The sequence below is a fragment of the Corapipo altera genome, unplaced genomic scaffold, assembly GCF_003945725.1.
Source record: "Corapipo altera isolate COAL_440 unplaced genomic scaffold, ASM394572v1 1, whole genome shotgun sequence".
Taxonomy (NCBI): Eukaryota; Metazoa; Chordata; class Aves; order Passeriformes; family Pipridae; genus Corapipo; species Corapipo altera.
This window is the reverse complement of record NW_020884873.1, coordinates 79721-106522: the sequence shown is the minus strand read 5'-3', so window position 1 is coordinate 106522 and position 26802 is coordinate 79721. Positions and strand designations below refer to the sequence as shown.

The 26802-nt window shown below is 44.5% G+C and overlaps 2 protein-coding genes across 4 annotated transcripts in view; one reads left to right on the top strand and one right to left on the bottom strand.

Annotated features, from left to right (window-relative positions):
• Positions 1 to 26802, bottom strand: part of BPGM (bisphosphoglycerate mutase) — a 37028-nt gene that overhangs the window by 9050 nt on the left and 1176 nt on the right. Inside the window, exons 1-3 of one of the 3 annotated variants that reach the window (XM_027660677.1) lie at positions 6226 to 6350; positions 5182 to 5274; positions 2197 to 2853 (exon numbers count right to left, since the gene is read on the bottom strand). In XM_027660677.1, coding sequence (XP_027516478.1) covers positions 2197 to 2797 — 601 coding nt within the window. In that variant the 5' untranslated portion in view covers positions 2798 to 2853; positions 5182 to 5274; positions 6226 to 6350. Of the gene's footprint in view, positions 1 to 2196; positions 2854 to 3189; positions 3303 to 5181; positions 5275 to 6225; positions 6351 to 26802 lie in introns of those variants that run through there. The other 2 variants (XM_027660693.1, XM_027660684.1) reach the window with 2 other exon arrangements.
• Positions 18316 to 25529, top strand: LOC113955348 (aldo-keto reductase family 1 member B10-like). The gene is made up of 10 exons (XM_027660704.1): positions 18316 to 18551; positions 18909 to 19076; positions 20156 to 20272; positions 21577 to 21654; positions 22270 to 22392; positions 22854 to 22960; positions 23122 to 23203; positions 24014 to 24097; positions 24573 to 24655; positions 25116 to 25529. Exons 1-10 carry the CDS (start codon positions 18486 to 18488, stop codon positions 25156 to 25158), a joined length of 951 nt encoding a protein of 316 aa, XP_027516505.1. The 5' UTR covers positions 18316 to 18485; the 3' UTR covers positions 25159 to 25529.

Genomic DNA, 26802 nt, shown 5'->3' with positions numbered 1-26802 from the left:
TAATAATAAAAAAATAAGCAGGTTGAAATAATAGGGTCTCTGTTCATGTTAGCCTTCAGGCCAGTTCTTCAGCAATCCAATCTCCACTACATAAACAGCAGGAGAGCCAGCAGGTATCTGGCAATTGCTTCTGTGGGGCAGCTGATGGACAGTCCTTAGTCAAGAGAAGATCCTCTGTCAAGGATTCCTCACATTTCCCTGTATAAGCATATGCTGAGAGGGTCAAGCACTGTAAGACAGACAAAACACAGCTTTTGTTACTTTGGCTGAGTGTGGGCAGTCCTGGAAAAGGTTGAGTTAACAACTGTCCCAAAGAAAAGTTCTGCATCATTGTTTCTCTCTGACCTTAATGCAGCAAAGAGTCCATACTAACTCCAAAGGAACCTTTACCAGTCCCTGGTGCTGCCAGCTTCACCCTCAGTGCATGCCTGCACAGACTGTGGCCCAGGGGCCCTGCTGAAGCCATGGTCACCTGTCAGCACTTCGCCCCCAAAGGGCCTGTCCATTATGGTTTCATGGAACTGGTTCAGTTCTTGGGGTGCAGGGGAAACACTGTGGTTGCAGTTCCCCCTCCCCCTTCTTCCTTTGTGATTTTTATCATTTCACACAGTGTGGACAACCACCTCTGAGAACATCAGTGGAACCGACTGAACCAGCTTTCCTCCTTCATCCTGGACCCCAGGACTCACAGCCTTTCTAATTCCAGAAGCCACTTGTACATCCTCATTTCTCAGGTGTCTGATTTCTGCTAAAGCATCAGCAGTCTTCACTGTTTCAACAGGGCCAAATGCAAAAGGTACTCAGCAGAGTACTCAGAGCCATAGGGGTACATAAAAGATTTCATAACTAAAAAAAAATAAAAAATTGAGTGGACACAATCCAGTCTGTGCATACTTGCAATTGTAACTCCAGTAGGCTGTATTAACACACATATAATCACTAAACTTAAATGAAATAAATTAATCTACTCTCCCCACAAAGAAATTAATATATTCCATCTTCCAGTTTAGGATGACCTGGAAGCCATGAGATGAAAGAGGAAGGAGGGGGGAAGAATCTAACAATGCAAAGGATGTGATTTATCTTTGAGCCAAGTCCCAGATAAGTCCTTTCCAAGCCCAGCTCTGGGATCTTCAGCACAAGAAAGACATGGATCTGTTGGAGCAGGACCAGAGGTGGGCCACAAGGATGATCAGAGGCATGGAGCACATCTCCTGTGTGGAAAGGCTGAGAGACTTGGGGTTGTTAAGCTTGAAGAAGAGAAGGATCCCAAGGGTGTCTAAGAAAGATGGGTACAGACTTTTTAGGAGAGTCTGTTGCAATAGGACAAGGTGATTTTAAAATAAAAGAGGGTAGAATCAGACTAGATATAAGGAAGAAAAATTGTATGATGAGGCTCATAAAGCACTGGAACATGTTCACCAGAGAGGTAGTAGATGCTCCATCCCTGTGGAAACATTCAAGCCCAGTTTGGACAGGGCTCTGACCAACTTGATCTAGTCAAAAATGTCCCTGCTTATTGCAAGGGGGTTGGAGCAGATGGCCTTTAATGGTATCTCCCAAAACAAACAAAAATAAGCAACCTTACACTAAGCTACCAACTTGGCTGTTTACCAGTATGCATTTTCTATATTGGGAAAAAACACAGTATTTTCTTAAGCTTTAGCAAGTACCTACTCTCTGCAGAACTCTCTGGCACACAGTTCATAAGCAAAAAATTATGAGGAATGAAGCCTCAAAAGTGACCCAACCACAGTAATACTAAAGAACATCTTCCACAACCCAAGTCAAGCACTTTTATTCTACTGTGTTACAGCAATGCTTGTTTAATGAACAGATGATGATTTCAAACCTGACAAAACAGCTGAATAAATCCAAAAATAACTGAGCCTGAAGAGTTTTTGTCTATCTGGACCAACCGCAAAATTAGTTTGAATACAGTAGTTTTAAATGAACAATGAGAAACAAGAAGAAAGCATCTGGCCCTTTCCTTAAATACATCAACCTAACTAACTCTCCCTGCTTCCACGTGCCTCAGTTTGACTCCTGATCAACTTTTTATTTTCTCCTTGGAGATTAGAAACATTAAATCCTGGCCCAGATAAGTCACATACATTACAGAACAAGATACAAAACTCCAAGCCCTTGAGTAAGGAGGAGAGGGGAAGACCAAAAAAAAAAAAAGAAGACCCTTACCTTCAACATGTTTCAGCAAAGCCCTGCTGCTGTTACCATGAGCAGAGATCAGAATCATTTTGCCACTTTTTAGTTCTGGCACAATCTTTTCATTCCAATAGGGAAGCAGTCTATCAAGCACATCTTTTAGACTTTCAGCTTTCGGGAGATTTTCCTGAGAGACATCACTGCATTTATAGCGGCGATCGCTGTAGATCTCCTCGTAGTAAGGGTGAGACTCAGATATGGGAGGCGGGGTGACATCGTAGCTTCTCCTCCATATTTTCACTTGCTCCTCCCCGTGATTCAGAGCCATTTCTGCTCTGTTGAGCCCGATCAGTGCACCATAGTGACGCTCGTTCAGCCGCCAGGAGCTCTGAATGGGGACCCACTCTTGGCCCATCTCTTCCAGGATCAGCCATGCAGTCTGGATGGAGCGGCTCAGCACAGAGGTGAAGACGAGGTCAAACTCAAAGCCCAGCGCTTTAAGGTGTTTGCCACAGTTCTGAGCTTCCTTTATCCCATCACTGCTCAGCTTCTGGTCCACCCAGCTGCAGAAGCGATTCTCCTTGGTCCAGGCTCCTTCCCCATGTCTTAAGAGAACAAGCCTATACTTAGACATTTTGATTGCAGCTTAGCACAGCTGGTGACTTGATCTGGCATCTAATAACGATGCATCTGGACAAAAACATGAGATAGATACATCAAACATCCCACAGACAATGCACAATGTGTCAGCAAAAAGTAAACAACTATGAGAATCAGAACAACCAAAGAAACAAGTGTCTGCTGAGTATGTTTTTACGTTTGAGGTCTCCTGGTTTTGAATTCCTCCCACTCTCGTGTAGGAAGAGAAGCACCATCCTCCACCCAGCTTGTTGCAACTAGCCCACTTAACCAATTCATTAGGAGCAGATTTGTACAAGCTGTTCCAGTCTACAGGTTTCCCTCAAGTGCTTTAACAGAGCCTGACTCAGTATCACAGGCTCCCAGAGAAGCAGATCTCACTCTCACCAGTGAACTCAGAAGTAACACATGGAGCTCAAGCACACAAGGGCTTCCCAGATCCACACTGGCTCTGAGGGAATGCAGGCACAGACAGCAGCTGTGGCCCTCAGCCAGAGGAGCTGGAGAGTAGGACCACAGAACTGGAACTGGCAACATAAAGACCCTTATCAGCTTTTCTCAAAGGAGATGTCACCATAATTATGCTCTGCATAATATGTTTCCTCATGACCCCATCCTGTCCTGCTAATTATTCCAGTCTCTGGTTGATTTTTCTGCAGGCAACCTCCTCCATCATTCCTCCACACTCACATACACTCTGGGATGCAATGCACAGCTGGCAAGTCCTCAATACACTGAATCCAGCAGTGACCTCACAAATTATTCCATCCCCTTCCTGACTTTCAAATATATTATTCCTCTTCTGCCTGTGATGTACAATGCCAGTTTCTCAGGCACCAGGATTAATATTTTTACTTTTGCAGTGGGCACAAAAGGCCTGTTTGTTGTCCTCATTAAATAAGAGCTACATAAGGTCAAACAGTACCTTTCTCTGCTCTTGCTGACCAAGCAACACTACCCCTTGATTGTCTTCAGTGGGAGATACATTTTGACCACTGGTCAAAAGGGTCTGCAAGGTGGTCAAAGATCTTCTAAGTAGATTATGCAATGCCAAAAAGGTCCATCTAACACAGCACTGCAACTCTGAAAGCCCCACCTGATCGCTCTGACCTGAGAAACGGGCTAGATTTCAACTACAACTTTACACACTGGGAGCACTGCTGTATACTCAGATGAAAATTAAGAGCTCTCAAAACCATGGGCAATGGGAGACTGAGGTCCAATTTCTGCACATCCAACCTTGGACTAGATATCCATAAGAGACACACTTAAGGGATCTCCCATCATCTCAAATTAGCTGCTTCAGTTACACTTTAAGTGTCTCAAATCCAGGCCCACTGTGACCCTGAATCAGCTCAGCAGGATGGGATAGGCCCATGCACGCTGGGTTTTGGGAAACATCCAGCACAATATTAGAGCTCATTGTTACCAGACTTTCAAAAAGTGTCTAGAAAAGCTGAATTCATTAACAGATTCAGTAATTTAATCGTGACTGTAACAGCACCTTAGTTGTCCTTTAACCTCACGCAAGGACACTAAGCAAAATCTCCCCAGCTTTAACTTCTGCCTAATGATACATCTTCAGGATCAAAAAGCCTTTGAGGACTGAGATTTTTGCAGAATATCAGGACATATTGCCTGACACACAATAGACAGTTGATAAATACAAAGAAAAGTCTTATTTCACACAAAGGGGAGGGGGCACAATCTGTGTATGGCACAGAACATCTCACACAAAACCCCCTGCATGCTCCATTTTTTCCACTCACAACAATCAATTGCACATTAAGCAAAGAAGTCACCTATTGCTAGGATTCAGGTGTCATGTCACATCACACACAACACTAAACTACACCCTTTAAGATCCCAGGTTTATAAAAAAAGCAAGTGTCAGACAGACCACTTTGACTTTAGATGCAAATGCTTTCTCCAACATCCCTGAGATATGATTAAAAAATTGCAGGTGTCCAAAGCATGAACTACTACACATAAGTAGCCCCAGAGAAAACTCCATCTCTGCAGATACAATCAATTAGTCTGAACAATGAGGTATTATCTACAGGAACAGACTGCATATTTTACAAAATCAAACTAAGACCCAACCAAAAGATCAAGACTCAACATTAGAGGAGGTGCACAAGTCTGGTTGGTACTTTTGGTCAAAACAATAAAAAAACTTAATAAATATTGAAAAAAATAGTTATACAAAGACCTAATATCATCTGGGGACCATGAACTCCAGTTCAGCTACGTAAAACATATCATCAAACAAATTTAGAAAGGACTGGCAGTCACAAAGTTGTTTTAAATGTCAGTCAGCTTATGGAAGCATTTAAGCTAGAAAGCCTTAGAGTAACACACAGAAACAATCCTACTCACCTTTCCTATGGCAAAGGAATAGCCTACACAAATCCCACCACAGACTCGAGAGCTGCTTTATACAGAGGCCACCACACGCTCCTGTCTCATTACCTGCAGAGAAAGAACAAACACCGAGCACTCACAGAAAGGGATCACAACTGCAAATGGCTATGCCAACCATCATTTCCTCTCAGAGCTGTAAGAAAATAGAACACACACCTCTTGCATGCGCTGGGAAAAGCTACCAAACCTCTTCTCCCAAAAAGATGTGAACGTACAGTTCCTGCATTGCCAACTAGGGAAGGTTTCTTGCCTCCCAGATTCCCCCGGATATCATTTCCTCCCCCAGATTTGTTTGGACTGCAATTACCACAGCTCTAGTGTGCAGAAATCTACCGAAATCCCTGAGATAGCAAGGAGGACACAGACAACAGACCTGGACCCAGCACAGAGGCACTGGAACAGGTTGCTCAGAGGAGCTGTGGATGCCTCACCCCTGGAAATGTTCGAGACCAGGCTGGTTGGAGCTCTGAGCAACCTGGTCTAGCTGGAGGGGGACTGGAACAAGATGATCTTTAAGGCCCCTTCCAACGCAAACCATTCCATGATAGAACAGAGACATGAGCACAGGACAGCAGCGCACACTGCTCAGCGTAACACCTTACACCGGCAGAGCTTTTGGCCAGGCGCAGTTTTAAGGTTTAACTACCAGAACTTCCAGGGCTCCTGCTCCAGCCCTTTTACACGGTGCACCTGCGTCCCCCGGCCTTCCCCGAGCACGGAGAGGCTCACCCAGAAGTAGGGCAGCACCTCCCGCTGCCAACACAGGCGGCCGCCAGCGCGGGGCGACGACTGGCACACGGACACATCAACAGGGACACACGAGGCTCCTCACCCACGGCCCCCTCAGGAAGCCACTGCCTGCCCAGGGGTACAAAACACGATCCTTCCCCTCGCCGGAGCGCCGGGACAACCCCGCCGAGGGAGCCACCCCCCAGCCGCCCCCGCAGGGAGCCTCCCCGAGCCCAGGGCCCTTACACCTCCTCCCCCACGGCCTCTCACCGCGCTCGTCCCCGGCTCCAGAGACTTATCGGGCTAAACCCGAGCCGCCTTAAGAGGCCCACTGAAGCCACGGCCACCCAGCCCAGAGCGGGCCGGACCGCGCGTCTTATTGCGGCCGCGGCGTCCCCGCGAGGAGAGCCCGATTGGCTGCTCGGGATGATGGGCAGTGCCCTCAGCCAATGAGAGCGCGCCTGTGGGCGGTGACACGCCGCGCCGGGCCCAGCGCCTCCCAGCGCTCCCAGCGCTGCCGTTCCCGCCCGGGGTTCGGGGCTGTTGCTCGGGGCTTATCCCGCCCCTCCTGCTGCGGAAATCCCGGCTTCTGAGAGCCCGAGATATCGCAGCAGAGATGCTGGTGTCCCCCCCGTGAGTCTGGGCACGCAGGCGGCGCTGGCGCGGGCCGTGCTCAGCGCTTTGTGAAGCGGGGAACCGGGATCGCGCCAGCGCGGGCAGAACGCGGTCGGAGGCAGCCAAGCCTCTGGATTCTCTCGAAACCACCCCCGGGTCCGCCGAACTCAGGTGGGCTCCGCTCTTCCGGAGTCACGGCTGCCCCGGGCCTCCGTCCGCCTCCTCGCCCGCCGCCTTGGTGGGCACGGCGGCAGCGGGAGGGAGGGAGGGAGGGAGGGAGGCCGCCGGCTCTTTCCTTCGCCGCATCAGGGAAGAGGCGAAGGAAGGCGCTGGGCTCTCCGCAGCCGCTGGATCCTTCGTTCTCCTCCGCCGGAGCCTCCTCCGTGCCAAGGAAGGAGCGCGGCACCGGCCGCCCAACACCCCCTCGCTCATTCCCAGGAGTTGAGAGGAAACGGGGCACAGGGACGGGGATTTTCCCGGGCAGGGCTCGCTTTTTCTCCTGGCTTAAGGACTTTTTTGGTTTTGGCGAGAAGCGAGGATCCAAAATCTCGTTATTCATAATGAAATCAGCAGAAAGTAAAAAATAGACGTGAGTGTTCCTAAGGATCACGCTAGCGCCCTTATACCCACAGGCTGTAATCCCAGTTCAAAGTAATCAAAACCAAGTGGAGGGAGCAGCTCTGGCTAGAAACCAAGAGAAGTGCTGTGGGAAGGTTGTTTCTTTTGCTGCTTCTATTGCTACAGGTCTGGTTTTATTTTTAAAAGAAAGCAGAGCACATCTTTTATACCTAATCGGATTCACGTTTTCTTCTCTAAATGCTCACCCTTGAACAGCCACAATGTAATGCTTAAAGGGCAACAAACAGAGTGTACACTGAATGTGCTCTATCATCCTCTCCACGAGGGAGAGATAGAGGTGATCTTCCCTTTTTAATAAGTTAAAAGGAAAATAAAAGATGGAGGATTCAGATTCTGATAGAAAAAAGCAACACAAGGAAATTTAGGAAAGTTCGTGGTAGAGGTATTAAAATAATGTGCTGTGAGCAGAAATGGTGTTTAATTTTGCATTTATAAGGATTAGGTCCTCAGCTGTCAGTGGGAAAGAAGGACCAGCCATATGAAACCATTTCACTGGGTTCTCAGCACAGTACAGCACTTAAGTGTGGTAAGAGCAGCCAGGCTGTTGGTGAGCAGCATCCTGTGTCTCTTCAATGGTTACTGCACTGACTTTGTTCCTTATTTATTTGGGAACTCTAGGAAGCACTCTGCATCTCGGGGGAACATTTTCAATCCTTTTCCTGACAAAAAGAGCTACGCCTGACCTCAACACAGAACTACAAAAAAATCTGTCATGTCTGAAGAATATTTCCACTGGATGTGAATTGTACTTATAGTTACACATAAAATCCTTTCCATCTCACTCACTAACTTTAATGTTAACAATTACTTCATTTCTGTCTACTTTGTCTAAGCCAGAACCTACATTATAAACCCAGTCCTGCCTCTGTAATCGATGCAGAACTCAAGTTCACTGTACCAGAAGAGTTTGATTATAGCCACCCACTATCTCAAACTAGTTAAGAGAAATGCTCCCACCTCATACTGCATGATCACACACCTGCAGTCACCCTGCCTCCAGGAAAACTGGTTGACTGACTTTGCAAGGAAAAGAAGCAAAGTTCCTAGAAAGAAAAACATCTATTCTTGAGTATCAGGACTATGTATAGGCTGTACATCAATCATTAAGAATACAATTAATAGAAAGAAACATTATATGCCGATATGCAGTCATAGTTACAATGGAGTAGACAGTAACCCATGCCACAATCCAGGACCTCCGTGGCCATTACGTACAGATTTCTTGTCTCCATTAGTCTTTGAGCAAGACCATTTCATTAGCATGGCAAAAACATCCTAATGAATTTGATTCACATTTCAAACTATACAAGGACAGAAGGGTCAAAGCCAAAACCCTGTGCGTGATTTCTTGCAGACAGCTAGACTCATTTGGCTATTATCTCTCAGACCAGCTGGGCTGTGTTTTTCAGGGTCTCTGTTTTGGAGCCCTTCCAGATGGTAGTGTTTAGTTGGAATGTTTATGGTAGATGCAGTTCAGGAAACTCCTTTCCTCAACACATAAACTTCTGCTGGGGCACCAGTGCAACTGCACCACCCTGAATAAAGGCCTGGAGCTGAGCAAGGCAAAAACAGAAGAAAACAAAACTGGAAAGAAAGGCTGACTAATGATTGATGAAAACTATGGCAAACAGGAGCATTCTTCACTGATTATGCCCCTGGTATCTTTTCATAGAATAATTACTTTGTTCGATTCTAGATAAAGTATTTACCACAGACTACTGCAGACATACCCACTGTAATTTCCAGAAAACCCTGAGCCCTTTGTTTAGAACTATTTGATATATGATCTGTCTTCATTAATAATTTCATCTTCAAAAAAAACTTATATAATCAAGTCCTTGCACTCTTTAATTAAACTCTGAAACCTTCTCTCTAAAACTCCCTCCTGGGCGCTTCTTTAATGCATTAATTTATGCCTGCCTTCCTTGACTCTCCCTACTCCTTTCCACCTTCGGTTGCCATGAGCAGCATGCCCATTTTCTCTGGCCCCCATATGTGTGCCTAGGGAATCCTCCCCTTTTCCTTGCATGCAGTCCCTTTCAGGCTATTTTCAACACTTGACTTCTTTTTTCCTGTACAAAAGATCTAGATCCTGCCTTTTCTCTGCCTGCTATCCATGATACTGTCTGAGATTCCTCTGCAACTATTCTGATGGTCCACTTTCACTCGAGGCCAAATTTGCATGGAGAAAGGTCTGGGAGTACAACACACTACTATGCAGAGTCCTTGTTCCCTCCAGAGGATTCAGAACTGGCATTTCAGCTCAGTCCATCTCTTCATATGTCTCTACACACCAGACCTTGCTCTATAGTACGAGGAAAACAAACCCTTCTCTGTCAGAGCTCAGAGAGGACAGAGCAGGCATATAAATACATTGGGGCTTTCATCCTGTTTGGGTATGGAGGCAATATATAACTTCAATATCTCAGTAAATTCTCTTTATGTCATAACCAGAAGTACAAGTCCATGTGAAGAGAAAATAAAGTACTTTATTTTTTCTCTCTCTAACTGCATTGCTCAGAGGGAAGGTCTGTTAAAAAAAAAAAAGAGGAGTGTGTAAGCACTTAAGCTAACCCTCCATTTGTCACCAGAATCGTAGTAAGCACAGAAGTTTTTCTGAATCACTAAGTACCAAATAAATGACTGAGAAAGAGGAAGAAAATACATGAAAGCCTTCATTATATGCAAAACAGATGGAGGGAAACTACTCTGTGAGGCATTGTACTCCAAACCTGAAGTGGGAACTTCATTTTTTATGCAATCCCAATGCCTATGTACTGGTAATGTTATTCTGAATTAAAAAAAGGTGACTTCTGCCTGTTCAGCTGAAGTCTTAACTCAAAAAAAGTATTTTACTTCTGCATACCCCAGGCTGAGAACATACACATGGGAAAAACCTTACATTCTCTATGCCCTCAAAACCATTACATGGTCATTTTCAGATAAACACTTTACCATAACAGATGCCTAGATGATATGGAAAAGTGTGTGGAACATGATGTTCTGAAGGAGCCCTCATGGATTCAGTTCTAGTCCCCAAAAATAGCTCTAAAAGAAGTTTCACAAGGTGTCAATAACCGGGAAAACAAAATTCTCACAATCAATTCTTTTTTCCTTTTCTAGGGCAAGTGACGCAATTTGAAGATTTACAAGGTTCACTTTTAGATGTTGTGGATTTGGAGTGGCTTACACTTCAGGTTTTGGGTTGGAACATTCCACTGTTTTCTGGTCACAGTATTGTACAAATTAACTTACTGAAGCAGTACCAAAAGCAAAAAAAAAAAATCCTGTGATGAATCTGCCTTTTTTTTCCCTCATGATAAACAAAGTAGTCTAGACATTAGACGTCAGTAAGAAACTGTCTGGGAAGAGATAATTTAAAAAGGCCTTTGAAAAAAAGAAAGCAGCAGGGTGGTGTCTAGTCCAGTCGTGATAAGTTAGTTAGAAAACAGACTGGATAGTGCAGATACTAGAGCATGGCAACAACACATAAGAATCTGGGCAAATACAACCAAAAGGGTAAAATGGAAACTCCAGTGTCATTGCAGAGAATGTTGAGAATAACAAACACATACCACACACACTCAAGTTTTCGTGTATTAATGTCTGTTAAAAATTAATGGCTCACCTCAAAAAAAGCTGCTCTACAGTTTTTTAGTTCTACATCAAAACGGTCCCTGGGTTAACTGAGACCTTGTTGATGTGTGTGTGCACAGTTCTCTCTGTGTTTATGATGTTTGTTTTCTCCCAGACACTACAAATCACAAAGATGTATCCGGTAGCGCCTGCGTTTCTGTTCATGGTATGTGGCTCTCTTGCAGCAACGCCAGTTCACAAAACAAGACAGGCTGATGTTTAGCTTGGTTTTCAGTGGAGCACAAAAATGAGTTTCCTACGGAAAAAGTTTGTCCTATGTGTCATGATTAGATAATATAAAGAGAAGGGCTGAGTCACACTGTTACACTTTACTGTAGAATTCAGCTGGGTTGCTCCTGACCTTAAAAAGCAACAAAATCAGACCTCTCTTTTACAGGATTGTTTCCCAGGAAACTTTAGGAGTCAAGTTGCTAAATGGCTGTGTATCACAATTTAATTCCTGCTTCCTTCCCCCCTACCCTACTTAATTTCTTTAACAAAAAAGGAGCATGAGTAGAATGACAGACACAATAAATCATGCAAGGATGGGGAGTCAGAATATCCAACTTCCCAGAGTTTTCAATTTAAATTTTCATCTTACATCTGCTTTACTTACATGTAAAACCATTCATTTATATTATTTTGTGCCTGACTTCCACCGTTTTTGGATTCAGAATTAGTCAATTCTTCTCTATTGCCATCAGTCCACAGAAAAACCTGGAAAAGTATTTTGTTTGTAATTCAGTATCTCCTTTTTATCTTACAAAGAAAGACGCTTTTCTGTTTCCCAGAGAGACAAGGCATTTGTCATGGGAGAGTGGAAGGCTTAGGCAAAGTTTTAAAAAGCAAAGCCTTGCCAGTGAGTCTCGAGGTGCAGGAAGACTCCCTTGCTTTCTAACTGTGTTAACAGTTTAAATTTACGGGAATTATAGAGGTATTAAACCACTTTGTCTCGCAGATTTTAATGATGGCATGAGACTTCATGACTTCATGAGAGGGGACTGGACTTCTTACAGTATAAAGTGATTGATTGCCAGTCACACCTTTACAGGCCAGCTATCAGCTTATATGTCAAATCAGACTTCAAAAAGCAGGGTGTGTATTCAAAGCTTGATGAACCAGGATGGTTTTAGCAGAGTTAACACCAAGACAACAGTCTGGCTCCAGCAGTTGATCTTGATTGATAGCTTGATTAATAGCTTGATTGGGTCTTGGGTCTGGTCAGGGTGGGACTATCCTACCACAGCATCAACCAACATTTAACAGTTTGGATAGGTCAAGTACTTGTTTAAACATTCTGTACTGCTGTACTCTGTCGAAATCTGCATCTGTAATATAGTGAATAAGGGACAGAGCCAAGATCAATACAATGGATCTGTGAGAAAAAAAAATGGGCAGTATGGTCCTGCTCTTCTTAAGGCAGCATTTGAAGAAGTTATATCTGGCAACAAACTACCTGTCTTCTTTTTGGGGAAGGGTAAAATACCTCTAGAAAAATATCATAAAATGAGGCCCATTTTATTGGACCAAGGTCTCTTTCCCTTCTAAATATACAAACTTTAGACATGGAGAAGCCACTTTATCTGGTCTTCTAGGTTACATCCCGTTTGCAGAGGCAGCTGGGAGCACACACTGGTCAAACTAATTTTCCTGGCTTCTGCAGCAACCCATACCTGGCCACCATCTCTTCCCAGACCCTTGGGTTACAGACATGTTCTCGTTACAAGAGAAGTGAGAGTCCTCAGATAAGACAATGGCTGGAAGCATCACACTAGAACAATTTGCAGCTTGTGGCCTCCTCCCTACATGTCCTGAATTACTTCTGGAAATGACTGATCCTGAGAGTGTGGAAGCCCATCTGACCAACCCCAGAGCAAGCCTGGAGCATACAGTGAAATAACTGCAGATCCATGGATTAGTGAAGGACAATAAAGCAAACTTCTGAGGGAATGACTGGACCTTCTGCATCCCCACTAAATGTTCATATTGCCCATGGGTCCTGCCATGTGATGGCAGAAAAACCACATAAAGTTCTGCTCTCATATTTACAAAACCCAAGTAACTCAGTTTGCTACAACAATCTGGCTCCCCCGTTCTGTATGAGTTCAGGTTATAAAGCAATTTTTATTCAGCTGCAAGTGTACAGAGTCCACAGTAGTATTTTTCATGTTGTTCCTAATCAAGATGAAGTCATTGGTTTTACTGTGTGCTTCATTTATCTGTTTTTCAAACATGAAAATATTTTCGACACTTTCATGTTTTACAAAAGGAAAACATATAATTTCCTCTACTCTTAAGACATTTGAAGTATCCCTTTTCTTGTCAAAGCTACACACAGCTTACTGCTGGAACTTGAAAAGGAGCATGAAAATATTTTTCCACGAGAACAAGAGCATCCACTTGGCAAGAAAAATAGCAGTCTGTTCTCTAAAATTATGAGCTTTAGAAAACCTACACATCTGCATATATGAGAGAGGAAAATCTTGTCCCTGTGATAACCAGGCCTACCAAGAAAACTGGGTAGGAATATAGGTCTGGAATGGTCAAATTTTCCGTTTATAGATGAATTGAGTTTGGAGGCTGACCACAGTGTCCTTCCTATTTAATTTTAGTTGCTTCTCCCCTCATTACAAAGCCCATTCTTCTTACTCTTCTTACTGAGAAGGTTTGGTCTTTGTTGATGCTTCGGTACCTGGTTTTTTTACAGGGCTTGACCTAGAGAAAACCAAGCAAAGTATTTGCCAGTCCCACATTAAATCCACCTCTCCAGTTTATGATCAGAAGGTTTCTTTTCACAAGTTCAAGAAAAGACACAAAAGATACCAACATGTTTCTGCTTCTGCAGCAACCAGTCCTGGCCTGTGCAAGGAAGTTGCAGTTTAATTAAACGATTTCAAAAACTGATGCTGTTAAATTAATGCAAAGTCTGTGGGAGGATGAATGTTATTTTGCTGGAGTGCTTTCTATTGTTTTAACTCAAGTGGTAGGGAACAGATTTAAGCTAAATAAACATACAATGTACTTCAACTGATATGTGTCCAGAAAAGGCATTTGCATTTCAACATAATGAAACAGTGGAAGATTCTCATGTACACAAGAATCAGATGAAAATGTAACCTTATTATTCTTTGTGAATACTGTGAACATGCCTTGCTTTGCCTGCCTGCTGTCAACACCTCCTCCACTGCCTCCAGGGGTCTGCTCCCCACTGCCTGACAGTTCTATTAACTATCTCTTCCTATCCTGTTTACCCTCAGGTACCCACTTGTTGGCAAGTTACACTTCTCTTTATCGCCAAACCACCCCATTTGATGTAGCTCTCAAAAACTGCAGCTTGCTGAAGTTCTGCTCAAATCAAAGTTCCTCTTGAAGGTAATTTCAACTTGATGTTGCCCAGATTTTTCCCTTTCCTGTATTTGTAACAGTAATAGTTACTCCAGCTTTAGAACCATGCTGGCTGGGTTTTTCTCAGAAGCCAAAATATATTGCTTCAGGTTTCTTGTGGGTCCAATGCTGTGGAAATGTCAGATTGTGACTAGTTCTGGGAAGCCCATCTTGCTCCAGAGGGTGACATACAGTGACTGAGCAAAAGTATAAAAAAGGCCATCAACCATTTTTAGTAGCTCTACTTTCTCAGCATGGTATGATATCCCAGCACCTCTTCCATCAGCTTGAGCCCACTGGTTTACACTACGGATTGGGGAAAGCGCTTGGGAAAAGGAAAAAGGTCAGTTCTTCCTCTTCTTGCTGTTCTTGGTTCATCCCCCCGATAACAGCATGGTCAGGCCAAAAATGGGATGCAGATCCTGAGGAATTTTATCTCCTCCATTGTGCCCAAGTCACTACCACTGCTGCACCATGAGCTGCTGGGGGGAACAGAGCTGGTGATGAAGCACTGAAAAACATAGTGTTGAAAGCCATTCTGAGGACATCAGGGACAGTATAAAAAATAGGTTAGAGAGAGTTTGGTATTAGACTGACTGAACAAAGGGCTGGCACTGTTGGCAGACATTTTAACAAATGGCTTGTTTCCATGCTATTGAATCAGTGGGAAATCTCCCAGTGGAAGTAACCTCTGACCACAAATAGGCAGGTAACAACCCAACTCTGTTCAGCACATACTGCTTCCTACCAGCTGTAGATGGCCCACAATCCTCATTAATTGCTGCACTTAAAAGCAAGCTGGAGGTGCTGAGTTCATGAAAGCACTGCCAGTCGTAGTAAATCCAACCATTCTAAATTTTAGACAGTCTTTCTGTTTCCCCTGGGATATACAACATGTTGAAAGTAAGTGCCAGTTAACAGGAGGGAGAAAACAGACATTTCCCCCTCTCATACATAACAATGCTTAAAAGTGCCAGTTTTGGAACATCTTCGATAGAGAGTGGTGAGTTGAGGCAGGAGAAGCAGTCTGATACATTTAGTGGTGAGTTGAGGCAGGAGAAGCAGTCTGATACATTTCAGTATTGCATTTCAGTGCAAAAGACAGCAGGGAAAAGGAAATTCTTTTTTGTGTCTTTAATTTAAAGATCAGACAATTCAGAAAATTGCTATGTTAATGATAACTGCTAATTTCTTCTTCAAAACTCAGATTGTATCTTTTGAGTCCCTACCAGAAAATTTTCATGCCTATTTATTTACTACAAGTGTAAGCCACCTTCATTTTTTTTCTTCCAATACCTTTTAGGAAAAGAGGCAGAGGAAGAGAGATTTCTACCTTCTTGTTATTACAAAATCTAAGGAATGCAATATGGAATTAAATCTGATGAGATACAGTTGAAGAAAAGCAAAAGCAGTGGCCACACACAAGTTTAACTCTGCCCCCGTGTGTGCAAACATTGAAGCACAACCACCATCCATTCCCTGGATCCTGCTTTAGTTTTGTGCAAAAGGATGTGTAATTTGTGTTTATTATATATATGTGATTATATATGGCATCCACGATGACCATGACCACGTAGCTAACAGGAAACCTTTTCTCTTCTACACTCCCACGTCTCTCTCTGCATTATGAAACTCCTTTATGGCTGCTGAAAACAAATAATGTTGATATCATCCTGGCAGTCTGCTATATTCTTTAAGGAACTAAGGGACATTTCCAAGTCAACATGCACAACTGTTCTTGTGGGGGACTTCAACTGGCCAGAAATTAACTGAGAGCATCACACAGCTGCTATAACCCAGGCCAGAAGATTCCTAAAAAACCTAGATGATAACTTTATGAAACAGGTCCTAAGGAAGCTGATGCAGAAAGATCCCTCCCTGATCTGCTGCTTGTCAACAGAGTGGATCTCACAAGCAAAGTAGAGATTGTGGCCATCTTGCCCAAAGTGACCAAAAGGCAACTGAGTTTAAAACCTCTGTTGACAGGAGGGAAAGTGCCAGGAAATCTCAGCTCTGGACATGAAGAGAGCAGACTTCAGGCTGCTCAGGGAATTAGTAAGTAAGGTCCCCTGGGAAAATGTTTTTGCAGGTGCTGGGGTCCATCAGCACCAGTCACTTTTCAACCATCACCTTCTAAGGGCACAGGAGCAGGCAATTCCCAAATGCTGGAAGTCAAGCAGATGAGGCAGAAGGCCGGATTGGCTGAACAGGGATCTTGTCTTGGAAATTAGGCAAAAAAGGAAGGTGAATACCCAGTGAAACCAAGGTCAAGTGACATGAAGAATACAGAGATGTTGCTTGCTGCTGTAGGGAGAAAATTTGTGTTGCTAAAGCTCAACTGGAGATGAAATTGCCAGAAATGTGGGGGACAATAAAAAGAGCTTTTTCAAATATATTAATGACTAGGCAGTATAGAAATATACTTGGCCCATTACAGGATGGGGATGGTCACCTCACAAAGGGGACACAGACAAGGCAGAGGGGTTTAACGCTTCCTTTGCCTCTCTCTTCAACATGGATGACAGACCAAGGGAGTCTCAGTGCCCTGAGCTGGAGGACTATGACTGAAAGAATGATCAGCTCCCAGTCAACCCTGAAATTGTGCAGGATCTGCTGCTCCACCTGGATCCCTGCAAATCTATGGAGCTTGATGGGATTCCTCCAAGAATTCTCAAAGAGCTGCTGATGTCCTTGCAAAACCTCTCTCGGTGATTTTTGAGCTGTCTTGGGAATCTGGAGAGGTCCTAGCTGACTGGAAGCTGGCAAATATTGTTCTGATTTTCAAGAGGGCCAAAAAGGAGGACCCCAGAAACTACAGGCCTGCCAGTCCTGTACCAGGCCTTCAGTGCCTGGTAAAGTTATGGAGAAGATTATTCTGGGAGGGATTGAAAAACACCTGAAAGACAATGCAGTCATTGGTCACAGCCAGCATGGCTTCACAAGAGGGAAGTCCTGCTGATCAAACCTGGGAACACACCTCGCCCATCAAGGGAAGCCAGTTGATGTAATCCTTTTGGATTTCAGTAAAGCTTTCAATACTGTCTCTCACAAGATCCTTCTGGACAAAATGTCCAGCCCAGAGCTGGATAAACACATCACACAACGGGTGTGCTCACAGGTTGAGCACAGAGAGTAACAGTGGATGAGGTAACATCAGACTGGCCACCTCTAACTAGGGGGGTTCTGCAGGGCTCCATCTTAGGCCCTGTGCTCTTCAACATCTTCATAAATGACTTGGACTTAGGAAAGGACACTAAGCAAGTTTACAGATGACACAAAACTCAGAGGAGCTGTTTACTCCCTTGAAGTCAGGGAGGCCCTGCAGAGAGACCCTGACAAATTAAAAGACTGGGCAATCACCAACCATATGAAGTTCAACAAGGGAAAGTGTCAGATTCTGCACCTGGGATGGGGCAACCCTGGCTTTTCATACAAATTGGTGAATGAGATGCTGGAAAGCAGTGCCAGGGAAGGGACCTGGGGGAGCTGAATATGAGTCAGCAGTGCCCTGGCAGCCAAGATGGCCAACCATGTCCTGGGAGGCATCCGGCAAAGTATCACCAGCTGGTTGACGGTGGTGATTGTGTGACCTCACCTTGAATATTGTGTGCAGAAAGATATTAAGCTATTAGGGAGCATCCAAAGGAGGGCAACAAAGATGGTGAAGGGCCTTGAGGGGAAGTCATATGAGGAGCAGCTGAGGTCACTTGGTCTGTTCAACCTGGAGGAGGCCGAGGGGAGATGTCATTGCAGTTACAACTTCCTAGTGAGAGGAAAAGAGGCAGACACTGATCACTTCTCTGTGGTGACCAATGAAACCATCTCTCTCACAGAATCCATGGTGGAACTGCAACAGTGACTGGCACACGTGAGATATGCATGGACAACCTGTGGCACAGGGACAGGGCACTGCAGGAGCTGTTCCCTGCACAAACACCAGCCGGATCAGGACACGCCTGCCCTCAGCCCTTATCTTTTGATAAGGAACTTCACCAGGAGGAAAGGTCCACAGGGCACACCACTGCACACCCCACGTAATTACCTCCTCAATTTTAAATTGATTTCAGCCTTCACATTAACCTGTGTGACTCGCGTGCGCAGAGAAAAAGCTGCAGCCTTGTTTTCTGGATATGGGAGGAGCCAGAGCACCACTGACGCTCCACCGCCGTCCCCTGCCCTGCCCAGAGACCAGTCACTGTTAAACCAGACGGGCAAGAGGCAGCTGCAGTGGGGCAACCCAAACGGCGTGAAGGATCATGGCAACCTATGTGCAGCTGAGCACCACAGCCAAGATGCCCCTCCTGGGGCTGGGCACCTGGCAGGTACCAGCTTCAGGGAAAAGCACCTGTATTTGCAGAGCCCCCTGGCACAAAACTTCATTCTCCCTTGTCCAGCTCCGGAGAGCTGTCCTGGTGCTTGGGACTCTGCTCTTCCTGGCTGTTGGGCTGAATCTGAACTGGAGTGGAACTACAGAGGTTGGAGGTTGGCTTCAAGCCCTGGAGCCCATGTTCATAACTGCAAGACATAAGTGTTCTTGTAAAGAAAAAAAGGTCCCACCAACCTGGAGGGCGGGGGGGAATTGCTTTCAGTATGATGGTTTCCCTGGTGTTATTTTGCTAGGATACAGGTATTTAACATGTACTGATTTGAGATTCTTAATATCTATGCTTTCTTTTCAGTCCCCAGCCGGGCAAGTCAAAGCTGCAGTGATGGCTGCCATCGATGCTGGGTACCGCCACTTTGACTGTGCCTATGCATACCTGAATGAGAACGAAATTGGGGAAGGGATCCAGCAGAAAATCAGAGAAGGTGTTGTGAAACGAGAAGATCTCTTCGTTGTCAGTAAGGTAAGAATCTGATGCTCTTGCATCCTGGAGCAGCGGTAGGGGAATGCTTCGCCTATAGTATCTTATAGTAGAAAAGCTTAAGTATTGGGAACAAATTTTATGCTGTAGGATAAAGCAAATCATAACATCATTCAAGTCACTCCTGACACAAGCTTACTGCTTCACCCCATTCTGTGTTGAGAGTTAGGAAGGATACACTGAGACTGTACCCTGCTGTGGTCTGGCACTGTTGAGGAGACCCAGAAGTTCTGGGGCATGGATGAGGGGAGGCCAACTGCAGACTGATTAGTGCAAAAGAAGGGAAGCAGGGAATGGTAAGAGTGGGCCAGGTAGCACCAAGCAAGGTAGAAACCTGTGATGCAGAGCTCTGAGACCACTCAGTGTAAAGGACTGATACAGAGGCAGAACCAGTTTGCTAATGGCACCTTGCTGACTGCTAAAGTACAGCAGAGGGGATGGGCCTGGCACTGCCTGGTGCTTCTTCCAGCAGCTGGGCTCACAGTCCTGACAAAGGAATGTCTCTGCTGTTTGAGTAAGGCACGGTTCTGGGATCCTTGGAACAGTGTTACCTGCTCAGCACATGTCTCAAGGAAGGTATGACTGGAGTGTTCTCTTTCTTATTAAGAAAATCAGGCTACGTAGGTGGATTCCGAAGTTACTTTTTACTGAGGCAAAGGTTGGTGCCAACCACTGTCACTTGCCTTATATTTTCTTGGCTTTGCCTGCTACATTCAATGCAGGAGTTCTGTGCGTGCTCAGGAATGACAGACACATGTCCTTTAAACGCCCCCTCTTGCCAAGCCAGACCCTGTGTAAAAGGGGGTAGCACAAATTATGTGTGAACTAATGGAACCAGACTTTGTTATGATCCTGCTCAAACACTGTGCTGCCACTGCACACACGTTGCCTTCAGTGTCACGGGCCAGTCCAATCCCAGAGCACGCCAGATCTGAATAGCACTTACATGACTTCATTCCAGTTGACCTTCCAAAGGAGATGGAGCATTTCTATGCTGTTCAGGAGAGCACCCAAGAGCTTTAACCCAGGAGGTCACAGCGTGCCTTGGTTTTTGCCCCTAGCTGTGGTGCACGTTTCACGAGAAGCCTCTGGTGAAGGGAGCCTGCCAGAAGACTCTTGCTGACCTGAAACTGGATTACCTGGATCTCTACCTCATCCACTGGCCTTTTGGGTTCAAGGTACAGTGACAGCAATGCCCTTGGCTTTTCCTCCTGGGAGAGCTCCTCAAAACTGGCAGGAGCACTTGCAGCTCCAGAAAGAGTATGTGTCTTGTGTGTACCAGCACTGTGACAATGCTGCCCATTCAGCTTTACTCTGGCCATGTGAGCTGTGCTCCTGATCTCTGCCCCTGAGACTGCGGCTTGCACAGCGTCCTCTGCCCTTCTGATAATGGAGAGGCAGACCCAGCACTAAGATCAGGTCTCCCAGCTGCAAGCATAGGTTATGCCTTTTTCCCTTTTTCCCTTTCTTTTACAAATCCAAAGCATGCTCATCTGAAAACTACCCCTTGTGGGACAGAGGGCTGCGCTTTGCTGTGCGACAGAAATTCTTTCCTGTTCAGGTTACAAAATCACAGAGTGAAAGTAAATGCTTCAGGATTCCCGTTTCTCTCTTTAATCACCAAGTCCTTAATACAGTAGAGATTGAGCTGACCTTGCCTGTAGGAGACTTAGTGTTGTTTCACAGACCTTGAATTTCAAAAGATGAGGCTTTTAGATATCAAGTTTTCACAGACTACATGCACTTCAAAGATTTATGTCAGTTTATATATATATACACACACACACACACACACATTCCATCAGCCTCTCCTTTCTGCTACTCCCAGATCAAAATCTCTATTCTACCTAATGCTTTTGAGCTCAACTTCATTTTATTCTCTCAATATTGTTTTAGTTAGATTTATATGGAAAAAGCCGTCAAGTGAAACTGCATAATATTGTGGCATCTAGAAAATTCCAGTCATTCAAAATACTTTGGCCATACTGTCTAGATACAGGCTGTTCTAATTTTCCTAATACAGCAACTTCAACAGTGAGCATCCCCATGGGACATCTGTCAGCAAATGTACTCCAGCACAAACTGTGTATGTTCACAGGAACGAAGTCAATCCTCCATATGCCTTTTTAAAAACAACTAAAGAAGCCATTATTCCTAAATGTGCATAACAGAACAACACTTACAGTGAACTCATGTAAGACCCCAGAATATTGTTCTATGAGTCCCTGCATGCTTCCCTGCATGCATTTTGTGGATGATCACTTCCAAGGGTCCAGCAGAAATACCTGTCTTTACTGGCATAGGAGGTTACAAAATGCATGAACTAAGAATAAGAAGCAACATGAAGAATTAAATTACAATGATAATTACTTGGGGTTTTTTTATACACTATTAGCTTTAGCTCCTTTCATCCCCACTTAGTTGTTTTATACAGCTAGTGTCCCAGCAGAGATTATTTCAAGCATTTTCCTCTCACTGACAGGCAGGAGAGGAGCTGCTTCCAAAAGATGACAAAGGCATGGCTATACCTAGCAACACTGATATTCTACAGACATGGGAGGTAAGTTCAGCCCACAGCAGAAGAGGCATGTCCTCTGTCCTCATCAGTCTTTTCCATGGTTTAATTATGTCACACAACCACTGTCATCTCATTCAAGCAAAATTAGGTGGAAGGCACATAAGGCAGTACAAAGGACCTTTTCATAATGGGCATGCTTCTTCCTTACCTAGTTATTCCTATTTCCTGAGTTATTCCTGTTTCCTTACTTGACCACCTGACCCACAGTGAGTTGCACGAGCTCTTCTAGTGGAGCTGCAGACCAGACTGAAACTAGAAAAAGTTCATTGCTCGACCATAACAACTGTACAATTATTTTAGGTGAAGATCTTGCCTACAGTGTGGGGCACAGCCCTCCACTGCTTGCACAGTAGTGGATTACTGAGTGTCATCATTCTTTTCCTCATGCAACTTAGTCTGAATTTCCACACACTCAGGGAATGAGAATTTGGGCTTGGGTGAGATGGCACTAATGTACCAGTACCTGCTTCTTCCTCAGAGACAAACTTTGCAACTCTAAACAGTTATTTAGTGCTGTTCATGACAGGACAAAAAAGCCCCACATCATCATGATCTGTCTTGCATACTGGATGTTGACTTTGCTCCTCTTTGTATCAGGCCATGGAAGAGCTGGTGGACTGTGGCCTGGTAAAAGCCATTGGAGTCTCCAACTTTAACCACGAGCAGATTGAAAGAATCTTGAACAAGCCAGGACTGAAGCACAAGCCTGCAAATATCCAGGTAAGCTGCAAAGTGACTTCAGGTGACTAGTTTTCAGGCCTTATAAATACCTGATGCCAACTGAATGAAGGGATGGGAAAAGGGAAAACAAAGTAGACAGCATGTACTTTAAATCCCTCTCTGTGGAATATTTGGGAGTACACAAGGCACCTGGATATTTCCTTTTTGGTATCACCTTGCTGAACTACTGTTTACAAATGTTGGAGTACTTCCTTAAAAACAGTTTTTCTGGAAAAATAAAGAACCCAGAGATGAGCTTTGTGAAACGCCCATAGCAAACTCTACATGAGCACTTTGTATAAAAATAGGTATTTTCAATACTAAGGATAATACCATTATGATGCAGGCCACGGGCAAATTAGGGGAAAAGGCAGCCTCTAGCTGGATTAGGAGATAATCTATGGAGCACAATATTTCAACAGTTCTGCCAAGTAACAGCCTCTGTGCTTTTGTGTTGGCAGATTGAATGTCATCCACACCTCACCCAGGAGAAGCTGATCAAGTACTGTCAATCCAAAGGGATTGCTGTGACCGCATACTGTCCTCTTGGCCGTCCTGACAGACCGTGGTAAGACTGCTTTGCAATTTGCAAGGAAGTTGGCGTGGATTATGTTTGTAACATTGAAGCTACACCTGCAGCATTAAGTATTCACCCAGATACAGATCCCTGTTGCTATGCTGGATCTTTCTATGGAGGTTTCTTGCCATTGATTTGTTTTCTCTGCGTAGGGCTAAGCCAGGGGATTCTTCCCTCCTGGATGACCCCAAGATCAAAGAGATTGCAGCCAAACACAATAAAACCCCAGCACAGGTGAGTAGGTGCCACACAGTGGCATTTAGGTGTAACACAGCCATTTAGGAAAACAGAGCTCAGGAAAGGGTAGAACCTCTATCCATTACCCAATCCATAGTTGCCTCTTCTCCCAGGCAGCTATCAGCAAGACAAGAGGGCATGGTCTTAAGCTGTGCCAGGGGAGGTTTAGGTTCGATATCAGAAAGAATTTCTTTACAGAGAGGGTGATCAGACATTGGAATGGGCTGCCCAGGGAAGTGGTGGATTCTCTGTCCCTGGAGGTTTTTAAGATGAGACTGGATGTGGCACTTAGTGCCATGGTCTAGCAACCACAGCAGTAGTGGATCAAGGGTTGGACTTGATGATCTCGGAGGTCCCTTCCAACCCAGCTGATTCTATGATTCTATGAATTGTGGCACTCCTTTGATTTTTTCCTAACAATACAGATTTTTTATTATATGATCTGCAAGATACGCTACCACTGTCTCTTTGGCCCTACAAAAGATCCTTGACCCATCTTCAGATGTCACCTTCCCCTCTCAAGTCCTCTTGCACAGAATGAAAGCATTGCATAGACTGCTAAAAGCCTGGCTGGGAAGAAAAGGAATTGTTCCAAAACTGGATGGGAAAGGAGGCCTTCCATGTGAGGCTCCACTGCTTCCCTTTTTGCTCTCCAGGCAGTGCTATCTGGGCTGCAGGGACAGGAATGGTTTGAAATGCAGCTCTGCCAAAGTGCACAGAGCTTAGAGAAAACAGCTGTTGGAACAGGCTCTGCTTCCTCCAGAGCAGGAACCATCCTCTTTCTGATTTGGTTGTCTGTTCTTGCAGGTTCTCCTTCGCTTCCAGATCCAGAGAAATGTGATTGTGATTCCCAAGTCTGTCACACCACAGCGCATTGTGGAGAACTTCCAGGTGAGGGATTAGGAGTGAGCTGGGTGCTGTCCTTCAGGGACAGCACAGCTTCTCCCTGCAGAGCAAACAAAGATCCTTTCTCATCCTTGCCATGTCCTCCTTGGGCAGCAGGACTGCACTTTTTCCTTCTTTATGCTTAACTAAACTTTACTGACTGTCAAGCCAGTTCTATTTTTGGAGAGGTCAATGAACAGCCCTTACATGATAATTCCTGTTCTGTGGCTTATGGATGAATCAGCAGGCACTGCTTGCTTGGAATCCCCACACAGTAACATGCCAGAAACATCCTATATAGAAAAAACAACGTTCAGAAAATAGTTCCTGTGCCCATAAAACAAGGTGTCCTTCTATCTGTTAATTCAGTGGTCCATGAGTGAAAATCGACCCTCCAGCATGGAGCTGCTCTCTAATCCTGTCTTTCTTCTTATTGTTTGGTTTGTCCAAAGAGGTAATTTCCATCTGTTTCTCTTTTTAGGTGTTTGACTTTGAATTGACTAAAGAGGAGATGGCAACTATTCTGAGCTTTAACAGAAACTGGAGGATCTGTGAAATGGACATGTAAGTGACACTGACCGTTTTCTTCCAACTCCTACATTTTGAATATTCTTTACAAGGAATTTTGTGTCACAGATACTAGGTAGAATGAAATTTAGTTTATTTAAAAATCACACCAACTCAAATTCCAACTGGTTTTCCCAAGAACACTTTTTCAGGAGAGGGTTTAATATTTTCATTTTAAAAACAAAACAAACAAACAAACAAAGAAAACAAACTACAGTCTCATTTTGAATTCAGTTTTCAGGAAAGTCTCTGTAACTTGAATTATAAAAAATGGATTCTGGATATTCATTTCATCTTTGTCTGTATTTAGAGAAATGAGGACATATATCTCCATATATTCTTCCTGTAATTACATGATGCAGACCTTCCCTTGGTGGCTCCTTCGTGTACCCAATGCATCTCTATATAACATTTAAGTTATGCATTTAAATAACATTCCCTCTTTGATTTCTTTCAGGTCCAAAAATCTCAAGGAATACCCTTTCCATGCCGAATACTGAAGATGGCCTTCACTAGACCTCTGGTGTCTCACGTGCCTCTGCTCTAACTTTGAGCTATTTATCTGGTTTTCTTATTGTATCTGCCCCAGTACTGCCAGTGAAGACACAGAATGTTTATCCCATGAAATTTGGGGTTTTTGGAAGAAGAAAAGGGTATTTTCTACAGCAAAAAATGTGGGATGTAATAATCTTCTGCCTATTAGAAGACAATATTTCTACTGAAGAGCCAAAGCAGAGGTGGAAGAGCTTGTACCACCATTCAGTGATTGCCTTCAGTCTTGCATCAGCAGAAACCAGATGTTGACAAACCACAAAAAACCCCCCCATGGATTCACAATTTCATCAGAGGTGTCCCATATTTTAAATAAGTTTTACTGTAAAAAGTAAAAACGTAATTGGCTGAAAATCTTCTGTCCAGTGAAGGAAGAAACCAAAACCCTCCCAGAGAGGTGGGCTGCAGTCACCTGCACTGTGGGAACATGGATTTTCCCTGGGACAGCCACTCAGCACTTTCCTCTGCCATTCCTCAGCAATCCACATTGTCCCCTCTGTGCTGGCCACAGGCTCTGAGCCCCAGGCCCAGCTGCCACACAACCCAGGTGTCTGTTGGCAGGGGAGGCTCAGTCCTTTGGTGCTGAGCCAAACCACTGACACCTTAGGATCTTCTCCCCAAAATTTCCACTTTCAATTCAAAAAGATACTATCCAAGACCATGTGTTTCCCAGCTTCCCAAAGGAAACAGCCCATAAAGCCCTCAGCAACCTACAGGCAGAGGTAAGACATCCATCCTGCAAAAAAATACACCGAGTTAGTGAATCCAGTAAGGGTACAATATTTAATATGGCATGGGAGCTAAAGAGGTAGGGAATTTCTACCACCTTTCACAACCACTCTCTTTGCCTTGGAAAGCTCCTGATCAAACACTTGCTCTAACTCTGGAGCCATCATTGTGGGCACAATCACACAAATTCATCCGTATCCTCCTCGGCTAAGGGCACCACTTACTGCCTCATCCTACCCACGCTGAAGGGCTACCCTGTTCCCACTTGAGGGGTCTCTTCTCATCCCAGGGCACATACAACTAACTGAAAGGAAGGAGACATCATCAGGGTTTAGCCACATCAACTTGATGAATCAGGCCTAGGTGCAAAGGATGCACAGGCAGGGCTGCCTGCTTAGGGTATGTGCTCATCGTTTCATTTCTGGAGTTAAATCATTTTAATTACACAGTTTTGTCAGCTCATCAGGTTATTAGATAAATAGGCAAATACAAGAATTATCAAATATTAAAGTCTTCAAAAAAAAAACAACTGAGAAGACACAGAGGGTGATGGGACCTCAGAGGATGCTCCTGACTTGATCTGAACTCAGTGCAAAAAAGAGGCCAAGGTCTTAGAATCAGATTAAACCACTATCCTCCTGTCTTATTCCTGCTTTAACAAGCATCTGGAAGTTGAATCAATGCACACCATTTAGCAACATAAACATCCTGTTCCAATACATACTCCTTTCCCAAAGTCCCTAATATCATCTGACAACCCCAGCCACATCTTCAGGACAGAAAATCAACTGGCAGCTCCCATATATTGGCATGATTCGGGCAAGGTCTCACAGCAACAGGCAAAACTAAGCAAAATGGCAAAA

Coding starts and splice junctions, on each gene's coding strand:
- LOC113955348 (XM_027660704.1), top strand. CDS start 18,486: ATGGCAACCTATGTGCAGCTGAGCACCACAGCCAAGATGCCCCTCCTG. Junction 19,077..20,155: donor ATCTCTTCGTTGTCAGTAAG/GTAAGAATCTGA, acceptor TTTTGCCCCTAG/CTGTGGTGCACGTTTCACGA. Junction 22,961..23,121: donor GGCCGTCCTGACAGACCGTG/GTAAGACTGCTT, acceptor TTCTCTGCGTAG/GGCTAAGCCAGGGGATTCTT.